The sequence below is a fragment of the Mus caroli genome, unplaced genomic scaffold (assembly GCF_978045245.1).
Source record: "Mus caroli unplaced genomic scaffold, Mus_caroli_1 scaffold_12, whole genome shotgun sequence".
Classification (NCBI taxonomy): Eukaryota; Metazoa; Chordata; class Mammalia; order Rodentia; family Muridae; genus Mus; species Mus caroli.
This window is the reverse complement of record NW_028227267.1, coordinates 38753361-38771351: the sequence shown is the minus strand read 5'-3', so window position 1 is coordinate 38771351 and position 17991 is coordinate 38753361. Positions and strand designations below refer to the sequence as shown.

Sequence of the window (17991 nt, the reverse complement as noted above, 5' to 3'; positions counted from 1 at the left end):
CCAGTCATCTTGGAAGTTCACCACCTGTCATGGCCCCTCTCCATCTCTGTCTGTCTACTAGGGAATCTAACTCAAGAGTCTCTCAGGAGTCTTACAGGGAAGTGAAAGCAGGCTCTTGATGATGATGGCTTCTTGTTTCCAGAGTCTATTGTGAAGAGAGATGATGAGAATGAATGGGACAGTTATCTAAACAGGACTGCTAGAGGAATCATCCTATAAAATATTTAACTCAGAGTCCAGTTAGGGAACTGACAGCTCTAGTTCCCCTCCCATCCAAAGGGAGCTGTTTATAATAAAGCTGTTACCCTTATGTTATCTGTGGACCAATCTTCTGCCTTCCCTATATGTTCCATTCCTTGTCTGCTGTAGGGGGAGGAGCTGATACTAAAATCTGGTTCCCTAATTGGCTCTCGACTGTGTCAGTAAAGAAGATGAGAGCCAATTGCTGGCTAAAGGGAAAAAGGTGGAAGTTCCAGGTCCCAGAAGAAAGAGAAGGAATGCAGGGAGAGAGGGGTCCTTTCAGCCAGGTTTTAGAAGAAGAAGCACAAACAACCATGTAAGCCACCCGGGCACCTAGGACATGCAGCCTCTGTCTCGGGCAAGAGCCGGGCCAAGGAGGTTGGTGGGAGCTAGCTGTTAGATAATTAGATTAGGGCAGGAGATTCTTCATCCAGTCATTGTGTATCTGGCTAATTTTAAAATAATAAAACTGTCTAGTGTTTTCCATCCACGGGGCTAAGGTTCACAGGAGGGGAAAGAGAGCATCTGGGGCAGTAGGTGGTGGCTTGGCAAAGCTTGCTAGGAGGAACGGGCAAGTGAGGCTCACCTGCATAAGCCACTACAACCACAGCATTTCTGAAATGTATGAACTGAACATGCAGAATTTTGGGGACAAAGTGAACTGTGGGACTAGAAAGAAAAGATTTTCACACCAAAAGCATAGAAAATATTTTCAATGAATGAATAGAAGAAAAGTTTCCAAAGTTAGGGAAAGACAAGCCCATCCAGATAGAAGAAGCCCACAGAACATCAAATATAACCAGAAAATAAAAATCTCCATATCATATCATGGTTGAAACACTGAATATACATAACAAAGAAAGTATATGAAAAGTTGTAGAGAGAAAAACAAAATCACATCTAATGGCAATTAAGGGAAAGACTCATAGTTGGTCAAGGTGCTAAGGACAGGTGAATATCTGGTGCTCAGTTATGAATGGACCACTTATGTCATCCTCTCCAAGGCTCAGAAAACATCAAGAAGGGAGACAAGGTATAACAGCTGGATGATGATGATGGTGGTGGTAGTGGTAGTGGTGATGATGGCAGCCATGTAATGCTGTCTGTCCTACAGACACAATGAGGCTATGGCATGCCTGAACTCACAATATCTGTGTCTGCCTGCCAGGAACTGCACAAGACTGAGTCCATAAATATTCAGTCATAGATAAAGGAGAGGCTCAGGAGACCTCTCCAAGGAGTTAATTGTAGTTGATGGCTCCAGGAGAAGTCATTACCTTCAGTGATGTACCCATGCTCCAGTAGAAAGCTTTACAGCCATGCCCACAAGACCAGTCCTGTTGAAACCCAGTGGGACACAAAGTACAAACAAAAACTAAACTAAATTAAACTAAATAATGCAAATATCTGGTGGTGAAGGGGAAAGAGCTGGAGTGGGAGGAGGAGAAGAGAGAGGGGCTAGTGAGGGGGCTCAGCAGGTAAAGAAGCCTGCCATCAGGCCTGGTTATCTGAGTTGATTCCTGGAATCCCTACAGTAGGAAGGGAAAACCAGATCTTTCAAATTGTCCTCTGATCGACACAAGTTCATGTGTGTGTGTGAGCGGCCGTGTCAAAACATATACATTAAATACATATAAACAAAACCCAAACATATACATAAATAAAATGCATAATTAAAAAGAGAGGAGGCATGAGTGTGATCAGAGTGTAGAGTCTGTGTAGGTTTATGGCACTGTCAAAGAAGAAGCTAACCTTAAAAGCTATTTGGGGGTGGGGGGCAGAACATGCCCTTGACAACCCAACCACTACCTGGCTGTGACAATTTCTGCCTAGTGCCACATGGAAGACACCCAGAGGCACAGGTGCCACTAAGATGAGCAAGTGAGTGGTGGAGAAATGGAAAAGAAAGAGAGACATAAGGATGTGTGCTCTGTGAAGAGAGAGGGAACTGGAGACTCAAAGGCAGTGAGGAACAGCCTGATGTGAATAGCTTGTGGTCATGATGAGATCCTGGCCTGTGCTCCCACTGAGAACCATGTCTGGGTTTATGGCCCTGTAGAAGGAGAGATCTGTGTTGATATCTGTGGCCCATGTTACCACCAAAGGCTGTGTGGATGTCTCTGGTCTAGACTGCCACCTGGGACTAGGCTATGCTAATCTGGTCCTTTCCCTCACTTGGGCAGTGTGGGAGAGGGCTCCGGCTTTCACCAGCTGCAGCACAAAGCAGCTCCCTCCCCCACCATATGGAGAAGCACAGTAGAACTGGCCCTGGTTTTAGGGATTGTGGGTGACCTGGGCCCCAAGGGTATGAGTGCAGAAACACTGGCTGTCCTCATGAGCCATCTGTTGGTGTGGGTGTGGGAGAGATGCCTCCCTTCCCCCGACTGCTAGCCACCTGAAGCAGATAGGAGAGCTGGCCCCACCCCTTGCCAGCTGTAGCATTTGGAGAGCACCCTAAACCTTGCCTGGGCAGGACAGTAGATCTGGCCAAGCTGGTGTGAGCAAAGGAGAGCTATTAGGCTCACCAACTTAGCTACTACCCAGGCCCAGATCCAGGACTTTGAGTTTGCCCACCCTTACATCTACCCTATCTATGCTGGAGCACATGAAGGGGCAGGTCCTCCAGAACCATAGCTGCAAGATCTTCAGGACTCATGGCAACAACAGGGTATCCAAGAGGAGTCCCAGTGAGGATCCAGTATTGATAGTGTAGCAGAAGCCAGAGTCCCCAAACCAGACCAATGACTCACTGCAATGAACATCTGCAAGTAAAGATGTTTGGACAAAAGGGTCTACTGTGGCACATACTGTTATGCACTCTGTGAGATGTTTGTTTTCTTTCCGTGGGGAAGGTGCAAAGGCGGAGGGCGGACACAGAGGGATGAGTGACGAGAGGGATTAGGTGCATGATGTGAAATTCTCAAAAAATCAATTAAAAGGTCTTTTTTAAAAAAGCCATTTTTAAAGATGCATGTGGGGTAGAGGAACTGTGTGAATGTAATTGCAGGTGCCCAAAGAGGCCAAAAGCATCAGCTTCCCCCTGGAGTTGGAGTTACTGGAGATGGTAAGCTACCTGAGACGGGTGTTGGGAACTGAACTCAGTCTCTGTAAAAGCAGTAGGCATTCCTGTCCACTGAGCCATTTCTTCAGCCTCTTTAAAGCGTTTATAGCACATTTCCTGTTATTGTTGTTATTGTTGCTGCTGTCTATTTTTCTAGGTCTGAGACACTTTTCCTTATAACCGGGGCTGGCCCTTGTCAGCATCCTTTAGTGAATTACAGGAGTGGGCCACCTCGCCTAGCCACATATCAACATTTGAGTAACCATAACTGCAAATATTATGGTTCATTGTCTTCTTTCCATGACCTTTAAAATCCCAGGTAGAATCAAATTGTTAGAGGAAGGGTTTAAATCTTTGGCTTAAATCTGTCATGGCCAGGAAAGCGTAGTGGCAGGAGTAGGTTAGTTCTGTTTATCTCAGTCAGGAAGTATAGAGCAAACAAGAAGTGGAGCTGTGGATAAAGCCTCAAGGTCCACTTGCAGTGACCCACTTTCTCTACAAGGCTTCACCTCCCACAGCTTCCACAAGTTTCCCAAGCAGTCTCACCAAATGGGGCCTACTTATTCCAACACTTAGGTGTGTGTGGGAGCTTGCCACACTCAAACCACAGTGGTTAAACCACATATAAATATCCCTGTGGATATTAGTCAAAGTAAGTATGGTGGTGTATGCCTGCACCCAAGCTCTACCGAGGAGGATGCTGAGTTGGAGGCAGGCCTGTGCCTGTATAAAGACACTATGTGAAAACAAACAGAAACACTTCTGTGAGTAAACGTGTACTATGTAACTCTGTTAATCTGGGAAAATAAGGCAGGATTGATTAGAAAGAAAGACCAGAGGCAGGACATCCAGGTGGAAGCCTTCTCTGAGATGACAAGGTGTAGCAATCCTGCATCTCACACCAATGGGGAGGAGAAAACAGACTCAAAAGCAAACACCCTACATGTTCTCCTCTTCATGCTTTTGGGTCTTTTCACACATAATTCTCTCTTCAAAGGCCCTTACCACTCTGCTTACCTAACTAGTTCTCAAAACACAGCTCCATTTGGGTGGGTGCCTTGTTCCCTTTAGTGAAAATCACACTGTGAATGCTATTCATGATTATTAATTTAGAACATGTTTATTTATCTGACTGTCTTTCAAAAGACTGTAAACTCCTAAATACGAGAAGCCTAGTATCTTGCTCCATAGACATATATACAAACAAATAATTTATTCAAGTGTTCTTTCAGGAACTCACATTTCCAAGTATGTGGCAACTATTATACAAATATACAATGTGTATATATATATATATATATATTTTTTTTTTTTTTTTTTGTTAAAAAAACCTAAAATCATAGGGCTTCAAAAACGGAAGCTCCAGTGAAAAAGGAAGTGCTAAGCCCACAGCAAGTGATCAGGTCCTTAAAACTCTGAGCTTTGAGGCTACTTTGGTTTTTGAGTTGAGTTTGTTCTTCCTCTTCGCTGACATTGAAACTGTTAAAGAGCTCACTAGGAGGTGGAAAGTCTTACCCTCACTGTACTTCTGCAAAATCTAAGGTTTCTCTTTCATAGGCTTAAAAATAAGCCTTTCTGTGCCCCACCTAGGCAGCTGTGACTGGCTTGAAGAAGAGAAGCAAACAAAATATTCTGAGCCTGGGATCATCTGGCCCTGTTCACCATAGGAGACCAGCACAACCAGCAGGTAAGAGAGTTGATTCAGGCCCCTGGAGAGGGAAGATAAACATGGACGAAGGGATGACAGGTGGAAGCTGCAGGGTGTGTGTGTGTGTGTGTGTGTGTGTGTGTGTGTGTGTGTGTGTCACTGCAGGTATCATACAGGGAAGGGAACCCCACGAAGAGATAAGAGTGAAAATCGGGTACAAATTGACTGGATCGGACTTCTGAGAGTCTAATAACAGGCAGTTTATTCTCAGTGTATTTAAACCCAGTATAATTTGGAAAAAAGTTTCCTGGCATAATTCAATCTCTGGTGCACAAGGAACTGTAGTGACATTGAAACTCAACTCAGGGTAGTGTCATTTCTTCAAAGAAATGGATTCTAAAGATAAGCTACCTGTACTAGCTTAAGGGCCTAAAGGTCTGGCCTGATTTCAGGCAAACAGAGAGTATAGAGGTCATTTGGGTCATTAGCCACTTCTGGTCCTTGTCATGGAACCTTGGGGGAGTCTCTGACTATAGGAGTCATTTATATTAGGAGCAGTCCTGGTTGCAGGAGCTTAATATGGCTGGCCCAACAGATAACACAGGTCACTAGGATGTCGCCAGTTGTCAGCTTTCTGGATGGAAGGACAGGGGTTTTCCTCTTTCCCACTGGAAAGACAATCTTGTGTGCTTAACATTCCTGGTTTCTCTGAAGATCTGTGGATGCATGGGCATTTGTGCTGTGATCCCAACAGGAAGCATTGCATGTATGAATATAGGTCAAAGAGGGTGAGAGGTGACAGGGCAGCCTACTCGTCTCTGACTTCCTCACTGATTTCAAATTTTTCATAGAGTTATGAGACTAGCTTACTTCCTTTTTTAGGAGCTATGAAATCATAAAAGGAAGGGGAAAAATCAAGCTAGTTGTGATAGATATGTTTGCTCTTATTGCTTCTTCTATCACCACAATCTTCCTTTTCCCTACACAGAAAACATGGTGGTGGGCCTTCTCAGGTACCTTCATCTCCTGTTGCTGCTGGAGCTGTGGGAGCCGATGTGTCTACTCTGCTCTCAGCCTAAGGGTCTCTCTAGGGCACACTGGTTTGAAATTCAGCACATACAGACAAGTCCTCAGCCATGCAACACAGCCATGCTCGGTGTCAACAATTATACCCAACACTGTAAACAGCTAAACACCTTTCTGCATGCATCCTTCCAGAATGTGGCTGCTACCTGCGGTTTGCCCAATATCACGTGCAAGAATGGTCGGAAGAACTGCCACGAGAGCGTAGAGCCTGTTAAGATGACTGACTGCTCACACACTGGAGGAGCCTATCCTAACTGCCGCTATAGTAGGGATGTGCAATACAAGTTCTTTATTGTGGCCTGTGAACACCCAAAGAAGGAAGACCCTCCCTACCAGCTGGTGCCTGTGCACTTAGATAAGATTGTGTGAGGCTAGGTCTTTTCTTCTGTTTGATACAGGTTCTCTTACAGTTTATTCCACTTTGCCTTCTGTTCCCACAGAAAAGGGAAGGTGTTGGAAGAATTAAGACGCCTACGCTATCAAAACGGAGTTAAAAAAAAAAAAAGAGTGCATGGGTTATGATGGAGCTCCGTAAATGAGCACTTGCTTAGTGCACAGAGGTCCCTGGGTTCTATCATCATACTACCCCCCACCAAAATAGAAAGAAAGAAGATTATTTTCTGCTCTGGGGTTACCTTTGTTGAAGGAGGAATATAAGAAAAGTATAAAGAAGGACCAAGCCGCTGAACAATTTCTCCTGCAATTTTTTGAGTCAAGCTTTATTGTACAATGCTCATAGGTGGAAAAAAAATTCTTTTTTAATATAATGAGTGTTATTTTTCTGGGTTGTATTTTTCTTCTGTTGTTTGTTTGTTGTTTTTTGACAGATTCTGATTTAGTCACGGTGGGCTCAGCATCGCTATGTAACCAAGAGTGGTTATCAACTCTTATTAAATCCTGTTATCCTCTCTTATACTTCCATTCTTGCTCAGTCCCTAGCTTCCCTACCCTCCTACCTTGTGAGGTTCATGTTCCCAAAGCAGGAAAGGGGGAGGGTCACTGTGGGCCAGGAGGCTGGAGAGATTTTGAGGACTGACAATCATCTTTCACTCCAGCCTAAAGCCACCAGGCAAGCAGCACCAGGCACATACTGGCTACACACAAGCCACGTGGAGATAGGCATGTTGGGAACAAGCAAAAGAAACTTAGATTCTAAGTATTACTGTTTCATTTTTAGACTCCATTTAATCACAAAGAAAAAATAAATTCATGATCCCAAGCCCTAAGGGAGCTGGGGACTTCCCAATAGATGAGTAGGTTTTACTATAAGGAAACAGTTGTCTGAATCCCAACATCTGAGGGACAACTTGTAAAGGAGCGTAGCCACCTACAGCTACACGAACCAGGTTCCCAAAAGGGAGGCTGGGGCTGCATGGGAGAAAATGTCCAGAGAAATAACGAGACCAAGACAAAGATACTGATCAAGGCCCAAAGTTTACTTAAGAGTCTGAGCTTATGAAGGGGGAAGGCTCATCCCCCGCCATGCCAGGCTCTTGTTGCTTTGTCACCAGGTTGTTGCTTACTTAGGAATGTCTCAGGTTCAGGTTCAGCCTCTCAGCCAGTGGCTGTGTCTTGGAGAAAATCTCAGAGGTGGCAGAACAATAGACCTATCTAGGTCGGAAGGCTCCACTCTAGGTGGTCTTGCTCACAGCAGCAGAACAGGTCTGAGCCAGCCTGCTCAAGGCTGGGGGAGACTACAGAGGAGCAGTTGTCTGAGTCCAGACAGCTTCTCCATCTTGCTGGAAAGGTTGAACTAGGATCGTGTTTTCAGGCCCAGGAACCTACTCCTAACCTGATTGGTGAAAACTCCCTAGCTCATATCCCTTTTACCAAAATATGATTGGAGAATGCTACAGCCCACCCTGAAGTTCAGCTCCCAAGTCTGTTCTGTGGTCCTGATCAGTCAGTAGCAGCTTGATTGCAATAAATTTTTGTCATTTGCATTGATCTGATGTTTGAGTTATGTTGAATGTAAGTTTACCCCACAACAGACACACAGATCTAAAGATACAAACAGCCAAGCAAGTAAAGGTGGTGGCTCTAAGCTCAGGCCTCTTACCACAAGGCCATATTTGTAGAGCATGCTGGCTAGTTTTATGTCAATTTGTCTTACACTAGATACCTTAGTCACTAGTCTATGGAAATTCTTTTTTTTTAATTTTTAATATTTTTTTATTACATATTTTCCTCAATTACATTTCCAATGCTATCCCAAAAGTCCCCCATACCCCCCCACACACTTCCTACCCACCCATTCCCATTCTTTTGGCCCTGGCATTCCCCTGTACTGGGGCATATAAAGTTTGCATGTCCAATGGGCCTCTCTTTCCAGTGATGGCCGACTAGGCCGTCTTTCGATACATATGCAGCTAGAGACAAGAGCTCCGGGGTACTGGTTAGTTAATCATGTTGTTCCCCCTATAGGGTTGCAGATCCCTTTAACTCCTTGGGTACTTTCTCTAGCTTCTCCATTGGGAGCCCTGTGATCCATCCGATAGCTGACTGTGAGCATCCACTTCTGTGTTTGCTAGGCCCCGGCATCGTCTCACAAGAGACAGCTGTATCTGGGTCCTTTCAGCAAAATCTTGCTAGTGTATGCAATGGTGTCAGCGTTTGGAAGCTGATTATGGGATGGATCCCTGGATATGGCAGTCTCTAGATGGTCCATCCTTTCATCACAGCTCCAAACTTTGTCTATGTAACTCCTTCCATGGGTGTTTTGTTCCCAATTCTAAGAAGGGGCATATTGTCCACACTTTGGTCTTCATCATTCTTCTTGAGTTTCATGCGTTTAGCAAATTGTATCTTATATCTTGGGTATCCTAAGTTTTGGGCTAATATCCACTTATCAGTGAATACATATTGTGTGAGTTCCTTTGTGATTGTGTTACCTCACTCAAGATGATGCCCTCCAGGTCCATCAATTTGGCTAGGAATTTCATAAATTCATTCTTTTTAATAGCTGAGTAGTACTCCATTGTGTAAATGTACCACATTTTCTGTATCCATTCCTCTGTTGAGGGGCATCTGGGTTCTTTCCAGCTTTTGGCTATTATAAATAAGGCTGTTATGAACATAGTGGAGCATGTGTCCTTCTTACCGGTTGGGACATCTTCTGGATATATGCCCAGGAGAGGTATTGCTGGATCCTCTGGTAGTACTATGTCCAATTTTCTGAGGAACCGCCAGACTGATTTCCAGAGTGGTTGTACAAGCTTGCAATCTCACCAACAATGGAGGAGTGTTCCTTTTTCTCTACATCCTCACCAGCATCTGCTGTCACCTGAATTTTTGATCTTAGCCATTCTGACTGGTGTGAGTTGGAATCTCAGGGTTGTTTTGATTTGCATTTCCCTGATGATTAAGGATGTTGAACATTTTTTCAGGTGCTTCTCAGCCATTCGGTATTCCTCAGGTGAGAATTCTTTGTTCAGTTCTGAGCCCCATTTTTTAATGGGGTTATTTGATTTTCTGGAGTCCACCTTCTTGAGTTCTTTATATATATTGGATATTAGTCCCTTATCTGATTTAGGATAGGTAAAGATCCTTTCCCAATCTGTTGGTGGTTTTTTTGTCTTATTGATGGTGTCTTTTGCCTTGCAGAAGCTTTGCAGTTTCATGAGGTCCCACTTGTCAATTCTTGATCTTACAGCACAAGCCATTGCTGTTCTATTCAAGAATTTTCCCCCTGTGCCCATATCTTCAAGGCTTTTCCCCACTTTCTCCTCTATAAGTTTCAGTGTCTCTGGTTTTATGTGAAGTTCCTTGATCCACTTAGACTTGACCTTAGTACAAGGAGATAGGAATGGATCGATTCGCATTCTTCTACATGATAACAACCAGTTGTGCCAGCACCATTTGTTGAAAATGCTGTCTTTCTTCCACTGGATGTTTTTAGCTCCCTTGTCAAAGATCAAGTCACCGTAGGTGTGTGGGTTCATTTCTGGGTCTTCAATTCTATTCCATTGGTCTACTTGTCTGTCACTATACCAGTACCACGCGTCTATGGAAATTCTTATAAAGAAAAGCATTTAATGGGGGCTTGCTTGCAGTTTCAGAGGTTTAGTCCATTATCATGGTGGAGAACATGGTGGCACGCTGGCAGACATGGTACTAGAGAGGTAGCTGAGAGTTCTACACCCAGATCAGGAAGAGACTCTGGGCTCCTCATGAGCTTTTGAAAACTCAGAGCTCACCCCATAGTGACACACTTCCTCCTATAAAGTCACACAACCTAATCTCTTTCAAATAGTGCCACTCCCTGGTGACTAAGCAGCCACATAAAAGAGTCTATGAAGGCCATTCTCATTCAAACTACCATACTAGAGTTTTTGGGAAGAGGAACCTCAGTTGAGAAAATGTTGCACTAAATTGGCCTGTGGGAAGCTTGTGGAGTATTTTATTTTATTTTATTTTATTTATTTTACTGTGAGACATGTAGTCCTGTCTGCCCTGGAACTTTCTATGTAGAGTCGGCTGGCCTCAAACTCCCAGAGTTCTGCCTGCCTCTGCCTCCTGAGCACTGGGATCAAAGGAATGTGCCACTATACCTGGCTTGAAGCATTTTCTTAATTGGTAACTGATGTGGAAGGGCCTGGCTCACTGTGGGCAGTGCCACCCCCTGATATCCTGGCTGCTATAAGAGGCCATGAAGAGAAAACCAGTAAGCAACACAACCTTTCTAAGAGCTGTAACAGTTTCTACCTCCAGGTTCCTGTCTTGAGCTCCTGCCCGGATATCAGGATGTCAGGGACATCTGGGCAGGAAGTCTATGTGCTATATGACTATGTGCTATACGATGAAATAAGCCCTCTACTTCCCTACTTGCTTTTGGAAACAGTGTTTTCTCACAGCAGTGGAAACCACACAAAGGTGGCACACTGCCAAAAATAGTTACATTACAGATTGCATTATGGTTTACTTTGAGATTCTCAGGAACCTTGTTTTGTATTGCTTTGTTGTCCCCAGATGGCCATTGTCTGCTTTGTTTTAGCTGACTCATTCCAGATATCTGCATCAACTTCTTGTTGTCTAAACATAGACTGGCCCCTATCTATAGCCTTTGGTAGGAGAAATCTGTCTGCCTGAATCATCTGCCATGACCCTGAAGAGTATCAAGCAATAAATACTACAGGGCAGGGAGAACATATCTAATATGGGCTGCTACTGGCAAATTGTAAAAGATCATGAATAAAGGAACCTCCTGGTAGATCTAATACAGGTAATCTTAAAGTAAAAACTTCTAGGCTCCGAGGTCTATTTCTCTCCAAGGTGTAGTTAGGAAGTAGGGTGTCTTGTACTAAAAACAATGGGCCTGGTATGTGTGTGTGTGTGTGTGGGGGGCGGCAAATTTGCCCCCAACTGAAACTCCTTCCTAGCCTGAGTCATTAGTTTTATAAAATTTATTGTTTGGGACTGGAGAGATGGCTCAGTGATTAAGAGCCCTGACTGCTCCTCAAGAAGGCCTAGGTTTAATTCTCAGCACTCCTAAGCACCTGAAACTCTGGCTCTAAGGGATCTGCCAACCTTCTCTGGCCTCCAAGAGTACCAGACATGCCCTTGGCGCATAGACCTATATACAGGCAAAACACCCATGCATATAAAACAAAATTTTAAAATATTATTTTATCTTATTTCACTGGTTTATATGCTAATTTTATTAACTTTTTCAGTTTGTTCTGGGTTAAAATTTATCTCCTTCCCATGCCCCCTTCTCTTAAGACAGGACCTCAGGGTGACCTAGCACGCACTATGAGTTGAACTGATTTTGAATTACTAACCCTTGACTTCACTTCGAGTGCTGAGATTACAGGTGCCTCACTCACTTGCCCACTTTCTTTCTTTTTTCCTAGCTCTGGGAAGAACACAGCTAGGATTAGTCAAGAGCACTTAACATGCTTGTGCTGCAATTATAAGTGTGATCAACAGGTATTGTTCATCTTGACATTTGCCAGAAAAACCAACTCTACAATTTTGGGCCAAATTTCAAGTAAGCTTTATTAAATATTAAATTCTAACCAAGAGACAGATTTTGGTTAGAACCATTGTGTCTTAGTCAGGGTTTCTATTCCTACAGAAACATCATGACTAAGAAACAAGTTGGGGAGGAAAGGGTTTATTCGGCTTACACTTCCATACTGCTGTTCATCACCAAGGAAGTCAGGACTGGAACTCAAGCAGGTCAGGAAGCAGGAGCTGATGCAGAGGCCATGGAGGGATGTTCTTTACTGGCTTGCTTCCCCTGGCTTGCTCAGCCTGCTCTCTTATAGAACCCAAGACTATCAGCCCAGAGATGGTCCTACCCACAAGGGGCCTTTCCCCCTTGATCACTAATTGAGAAAATGCCTTACAGTTGGATCTCATGGAAGCATTTCCTCAACTGAAGCTCCTTTCTCTGTGATAACTCCAGCTGTATCAAGTTGACACAAAACTAGCCAGTACACATTGCCTGGAATATCCAAGCTGGATCTCAAACCAGTGTTGCATAAGGACAAACCTATAGGCTTTCTCCATGCTCCCCACAGTGGTTCTTCATAAAGGAAACAGTCTTTGGTTCCAAAACTGTTTTCTCAGGGTGGACCAGAGATTAAATACCTTTTGCAGGAAGGAATGTCTGAGAAGGGACACTTATTGTCTAAACCCTCAGGGCCCATCTACATCATTAGAGTAGAGAACCCTTTTCTGATCTATGTGACCATAGGTCACGTTCCTATCTATGTAGGGAGTGTGATCAAGTGACAGGGGCCTGGTCAGAGGCAGGTGAAGCTCCTAACGTTCTCTGGTATAAGGTTCTGAGGCTTCCAACTCGCTAAACCTTACCAAGATTCCAGACAGGGTCCACTGCCCCCTCAATTTTGTTATCTTCCAAGAACTACAACTTCCAGCATTCCAGGAAGTTACCTTTTTCCGGGGCAGGTGGAACCTACAGGTTAATTCGGAGCATTATAGTATGCCTACTGTGTTAGTTGCTTTTCTCACAGCCGTGACCAAGTACCTAATAAGAAACAATGTATGGAGGAAAGGTTTAAGAAGGGCATAGTCTATGGTGCAAGGAAAACATGACAGCAAGTTCCTGAGGTAATGTGGAGTCTGCAGTCAGAAAGCAGAGTGAAGAATGCTGGCACTTCATTGGTTGGCTCCTCTCTGTTTAGCCTGTAGGGTGTGTCACTCACATTCAGTGGGACTCTTCTATCTCACTTAACCCAATCTAGAAACACACCGAGAGGCTTCTCAGTTGATTCTACATCTTGCCAAGCTGACACTGCCTTGTTTGATTTCTTAGTTTATTATTATTGTTATTGTTATTATTGTTACTATTTTGACAACAGTGATCTTTCCTACTGAGATAATATGAGGTTTTTTTTCTCCTAGAGATTATATGAAGACAAAAGAAAACATGATCAGAGTATATTTTGGGGAAAACCCCCTCATTTTTCAATTAAAAAAATTAGAGAAAATAAAATGAGCCTGTTAGGTGAAACAGTATTTTTTCTATCTGGTCTTTTGCCATGAGACAGTTTAAGGATTCACTGGACTCATCTGTTTACCCATCTGATGTTGGGAAGTGAAGGAATAGTTACCACATACAGTCTGTTGAGCTCAGTTTCTGGTGTTAAAGAGAGGTTAGCAACACAGTATTAAACCTCTGGGAAGATCACAGGTGAAGTGGACATTTCTGGTTTCTTTGGAGACACAGTTGTGTCGTGTGATGTTTTTCTGGAAACTGTCTTATGAGAGAATGTTTTACTAAGGCAGGCACGTAGAGGGTGTTTTGCTGAAAACAGGCATGTGGTGTTTTTCTGGGAGCTGCCTGGAAAGGGGGCATGTGATGTTTCCCTGGAACAGATGCCAGAGAGGACTCGTGATGTTTGGAATGAGTATAAATGTAACCCAACAAACAATGGAAGGCAGTGTGGCATTGGCTCACTTTACCACTATTTGCTGGTCTTGTGTGGCTTCTTGCCACTTCTGCAGACTCAGGCCAAAATTGGCAGAGCCTCAAAGTTTCTTCTGGGTCAAACTGCTATTGCTGATCCATAAATGGTGTTGCGAATAGACCGAACTACTGATAGTGATTCATGTAAAATGAACTGCTGATATCCTGACAATGAAGATTGAAATCCCCCAAAGAACTATTTTTAGACAGGTCCACATCCCCCTTTGCCTTATTAACCTTTTCTTTCCATTACCTCTGATGGGTGGTGGGCTAGAAGAGAAGTTAAAACATTTATGAACCCTTATTAAAGTGGTTTTGAAAAAAACCTAAGCCACAGGTTGTCTTTTAGTTCTTCAGAAGTCTTGGAGACAGAAACACTTGCCTAGACATAGCAGAATGTCACAAACAGTAGAGAGAAACAGGCGCAATTAAACACCCTTTGATGTCAAGACTGGTCCTGTATTACAGAAATCATGGGCACTCAGGTTAACGATGCTCAGGAAACAGCTGGAGTCCTGAGCCTCTGTTTAGTTATGAAGACAGCCATGGCTAGAAATAGCATGTGAACCTAAAACTGTTCTGCGAGATAAAGCCTATCTCTTTTATCTGTACTTACGTGCCTGCCTGAGTTTATGTGCACCACATATGTGCAAATTCCCAGAGGCCAGAAAAGCCTCAGAACCTTTGGAAATGGAGTTACAGGTGATTGTGAGCTATCATATGGTTACTGAGAACAAATCTGGGGCCTCTGAGAAAGCAGTCAGTGCATTTAGACACGGAACTATCTACTTGGAAGAAGTTCTTTCCCACCAAAAATAGCTGGGGCATGGTGGCACACATCTAAGAGCCCAGTACTTGAGAGGTTGGGGAAGCAGAAGCAAGAGTTCAAGGCCATCACTGGTTACATACTAAGCTTCAGGACACTCTGTGCTACTCAAATTGTTAAAGGAAAACCCCAATATACCTAAAACTATTGACTAATCTGCAGAGGAACTCTACAGTTTGTTCCAGGAGTGCCGGTGGCTGGTTCTTATAGAAACATACCTCCTCTCTACACCTTCCATGGAGAACCGCACCTTGAATCCTGGATCATCCGTAGGCAAGACTGTGCATGTGACTGTTTCCCAAAAGCATCATCGAAATTGGATTTCCACTGTGGTTGTTAAAACTGAAGCCTCCCCACACCCTACCCTCCACATTCCTATTTGTTCCATGAGGTCTGAGTCAAGGTAAGGAAGAGTAGGAAGAGCAGAAGAGCAGGAAGCAGCCCCTGGAAGGCAAGACTGGATGCTGCTTTTCACTTACAATGAGAAAGAAAGTAGAAAGTGAAACATGGATGGAAGAAGATCTCTGAAAGGCAGAGGCAAAGGCAATGTTCTACTTTCTTAATGGAAGAATTCTCTTCAGTAGATGCAACTGATCTGTATTGGTATGAGGAGCAGATGGACTTGGGAGCTATGGCTACTGAGTGCTGAAATAGATGTTAGACTTTATTGTATATGAGAAGAATGAATGATCAGCAGAGAGGCAGAAAAGTCTAGTTTCAGTAGTGTAGTTAAAGTTGCCAAGAGTGAGGAAGATCTCGACCAATGAGGTGACTTGCCCATTGTCTTTACTCCACTGCGAACTGCCCTAAATGGACAATTTATGATGAACAGAATTTTATTTGGTTGTTTTCTGAAGTCAAGAAAGTCTAAGGTTAAAGGGACATGTTCTGGTGAGGGCCATCTTGCTTCATTTGTCTACAGCAAGAGAGGAATCTGGGAGCATGACACAGGACAGGAACGCATGTTTTGTCATATGGAAGTCCTAACATGACTTACATTTTTCAGGGAAAGAATGGTAGACAGAGGGGAGACAGGTGATGAGGTTGGGAGACATGGACATCTCACTGGTTTGACCTAGGTGGAGCCCTACACAGCAGCATCAAAGTGGACTGGTACGTAGGGGTTCCCCTCACAGGCCACAATGATGTGCTTCTGGTATTGAGTGGTCTTGTAGTCACAGTTGGGATACTTGGAGTTGCCCTTCAGGTGGCAGTCAGTGATGTGCAGGGCAGAGCTGCTCTTGTAGCAGTTGCTCTTCCCGTTCTTGCAGGTGACATTATCCTGGGAGCAGACGGCCTGGACATCTGCCAAGGGCTCATGCACGAAGGTGTTCACGGGCTTGCATGACCCATTTGTCATATCCCGGCGCTTCATCATTTGGTTGCAGTAGGTGGGGCTGTTGCTGGAGGAACCATCTGGATCCATGTGCTGCCGCTGAAACTTCTGTGCTGCAGATTCCCTGCCCAGGGAAGGCTGGACCCATCCAAGCAGCAGGACAAACAATGGAAACAGAATGAGGGACTTCTCCAGACCCATGGTAGCTTGGCTGCTTGGAAAAGCCTGAAAGGAAAGGAAGAGAAGAAACAGGACAAATGCTCAGAAGACCTGCAGCACCCACCTCTGTCTCCACAGAAAACTCTCCCACCTCAGCTTCCTTACACATTATCACCCACCCCAGCCTCCCCAGCACCCCCTCCACCACCACCCCAGTCCCTGCAGCCACCAGCATACTCCCCAGTCTCAAGACTGTCCCATTCTTTAGGTGAGCCAGAAAGATTTCCCTCTGCTGAGAGATCCTGCAAGTTAGACACTGTTTTTCTTCATTACCTACTGAAGAGAAGCCATTCTTTTCTCTAGGTGGTAGGCTGTGTCACCTAAACTCTGGGAAAAATGCTCAATACGGTTGGGTTTTTTTTTCTCATATAAAATACATTTGAAAACTAGATCACATTTGTAAATAGTGTTCAAATACCTCATCAGAAGGTCATTTGGAAGACGCCTTAAGCTAAGTTGTATTTCTGGGTCTTTACTGACATCCAGGACTGTTGCTGTAGTCTCATTATCTTACGACATAGGGGAACTTGGTCTAGTGCCTGACTCTGGCAGTATACAGGGTTTGGGTTTTAGTCTAAAGACACGTGCTCCCTTCCCCAGCTTGGGAGCTCTGTCCTCCCCAACCCAGTTCTTTATATCTGACTGTGCCATGCCTCCACCCCTGCCTCCAGCTGTTTGCTGGGCTCAGCTTTTCTGGAGTTGGTGTCAGTCAAGAGGGCCTGGCCTGGCCTCTCTCAGTTCTAACTCTCAAGCAGAAATAGTTACTGAGGCCACTTACCTAAACTTTTAGTTTGAACTCCAAGACGAATTGGAAGCCAGTTTCTTCAGTCACACAGTCTCTGTAGTGTGGAATTTAAAAGGATTCCAAGGGGTTGGCTTCCAAGAAAAAATGGGCGGAGTAAATCTGGGTCAATCTTATCTGAATAATAAAAACAAGGGCATTGAAACCTTGGAAGGGAAATCCCCTAAGGCTGCCAGGAAAGAGAAAACACCATTTGTGCCTCCTGTGCTGATTCCCAAGGGGCAACAGAGCTAGCCACAGGGACAATGGCACATATACTTCACAGTCTTTCACAAAGCCTTGTAATTTATGAGCATGCTGTTTGCATCATATACAACCTAGAGGTTAACAAAGGACACACAGAGATCCTGGGAATCAAGGAAGAGGGAAGGCCTCCTTCTCTATTTGAATCAAATTGATGGTAGTCAGAACTCCAGATCTCTCAGCCTTGTTTCTCTTGGAGAGGGAATAAGAGGCCGTCCTGTCTGCAGCTTGAAGGGTTCCCTACTAGTGGAGTTGTTAGGGTGAAAGTCTGGGTTGTGGCAGACTTGCCAAGCCAAACTCAGCCACTCATCCTCAATAGACCAATTAACGACAAATAAAATCAAAAAAGTGGAAAAATACAGTGCATTCAATGTGCCTAATTGGGAAAAGGAATAAAGAGAGTCCAGTGAAGGGGCTGGAGAGATGACTCAGGGGTTAAGAGCACAGACTACTTTTCCAGAGGCCCCGAGTTCAATTCCCAGCAACCACATGGTGGCTCACAGCTGTCTGTAATGGAAATCCAACTCCCTCTTCTGGCGTGTGTCTAAGGACAGTGATAGTGTACTCATATACATAAAATAAATAAATCTAAAA

General features: G+C 44.2%; 2 protein-coding genes across 2 annotated transcripts; one reads left to right on the top strand and one right to left on the bottom strand.

Annotated features, from left to right (window-relative positions):
- Nucleotides 1-4911: 4911 nt before the first annotated feature.
- Rnase6 (ribonuclease A family member 6) lies at nucleotides 4912-6802 on the top strand. Its single transcript, XM_021182588.3, has 2 exons — nucleotides 4912-4988; nucleotides 5938-6802. Exon 2 carries the CDS (start codon nucleotides 5943-5945, stop codon nucleotides 6402-6404), a length of 462 nt encoding a protein of 153 aa, XP_021038247.1. The 5' UTR covers nucleotides 4912-4988; nucleotides 5938-5942; the 3' UTR covers nucleotides 6405-6802.
- An 8813-nt stretch (nucleotides 6803-15615) lies between these two features.
- Rnase1 (ribonuclease A family member 1, pancreatic) lies at nucleotides 15616-17209 on the bottom strand. Its single transcript, XM_021182611.2, has 2 exons — nucleotides 17131-17209; nucleotides 15616-16358 (listed from the first exon to the last, which is right to left on the bottom strand). Exon 2 carries the CDS (start codon nucleotides 16332-16334, stop codon nucleotides 15885-15887), a length of 450 nt encoding a protein of 149 aa, XP_021038270.1. The 5' UTR covers nucleotides 16335-16358; nucleotides 17131-17209; the 3' UTR covers nucleotides 15616-15884.
- Between the last annotated feature and the right edge of the window lie 782 nt (nucleotides 17210-17991).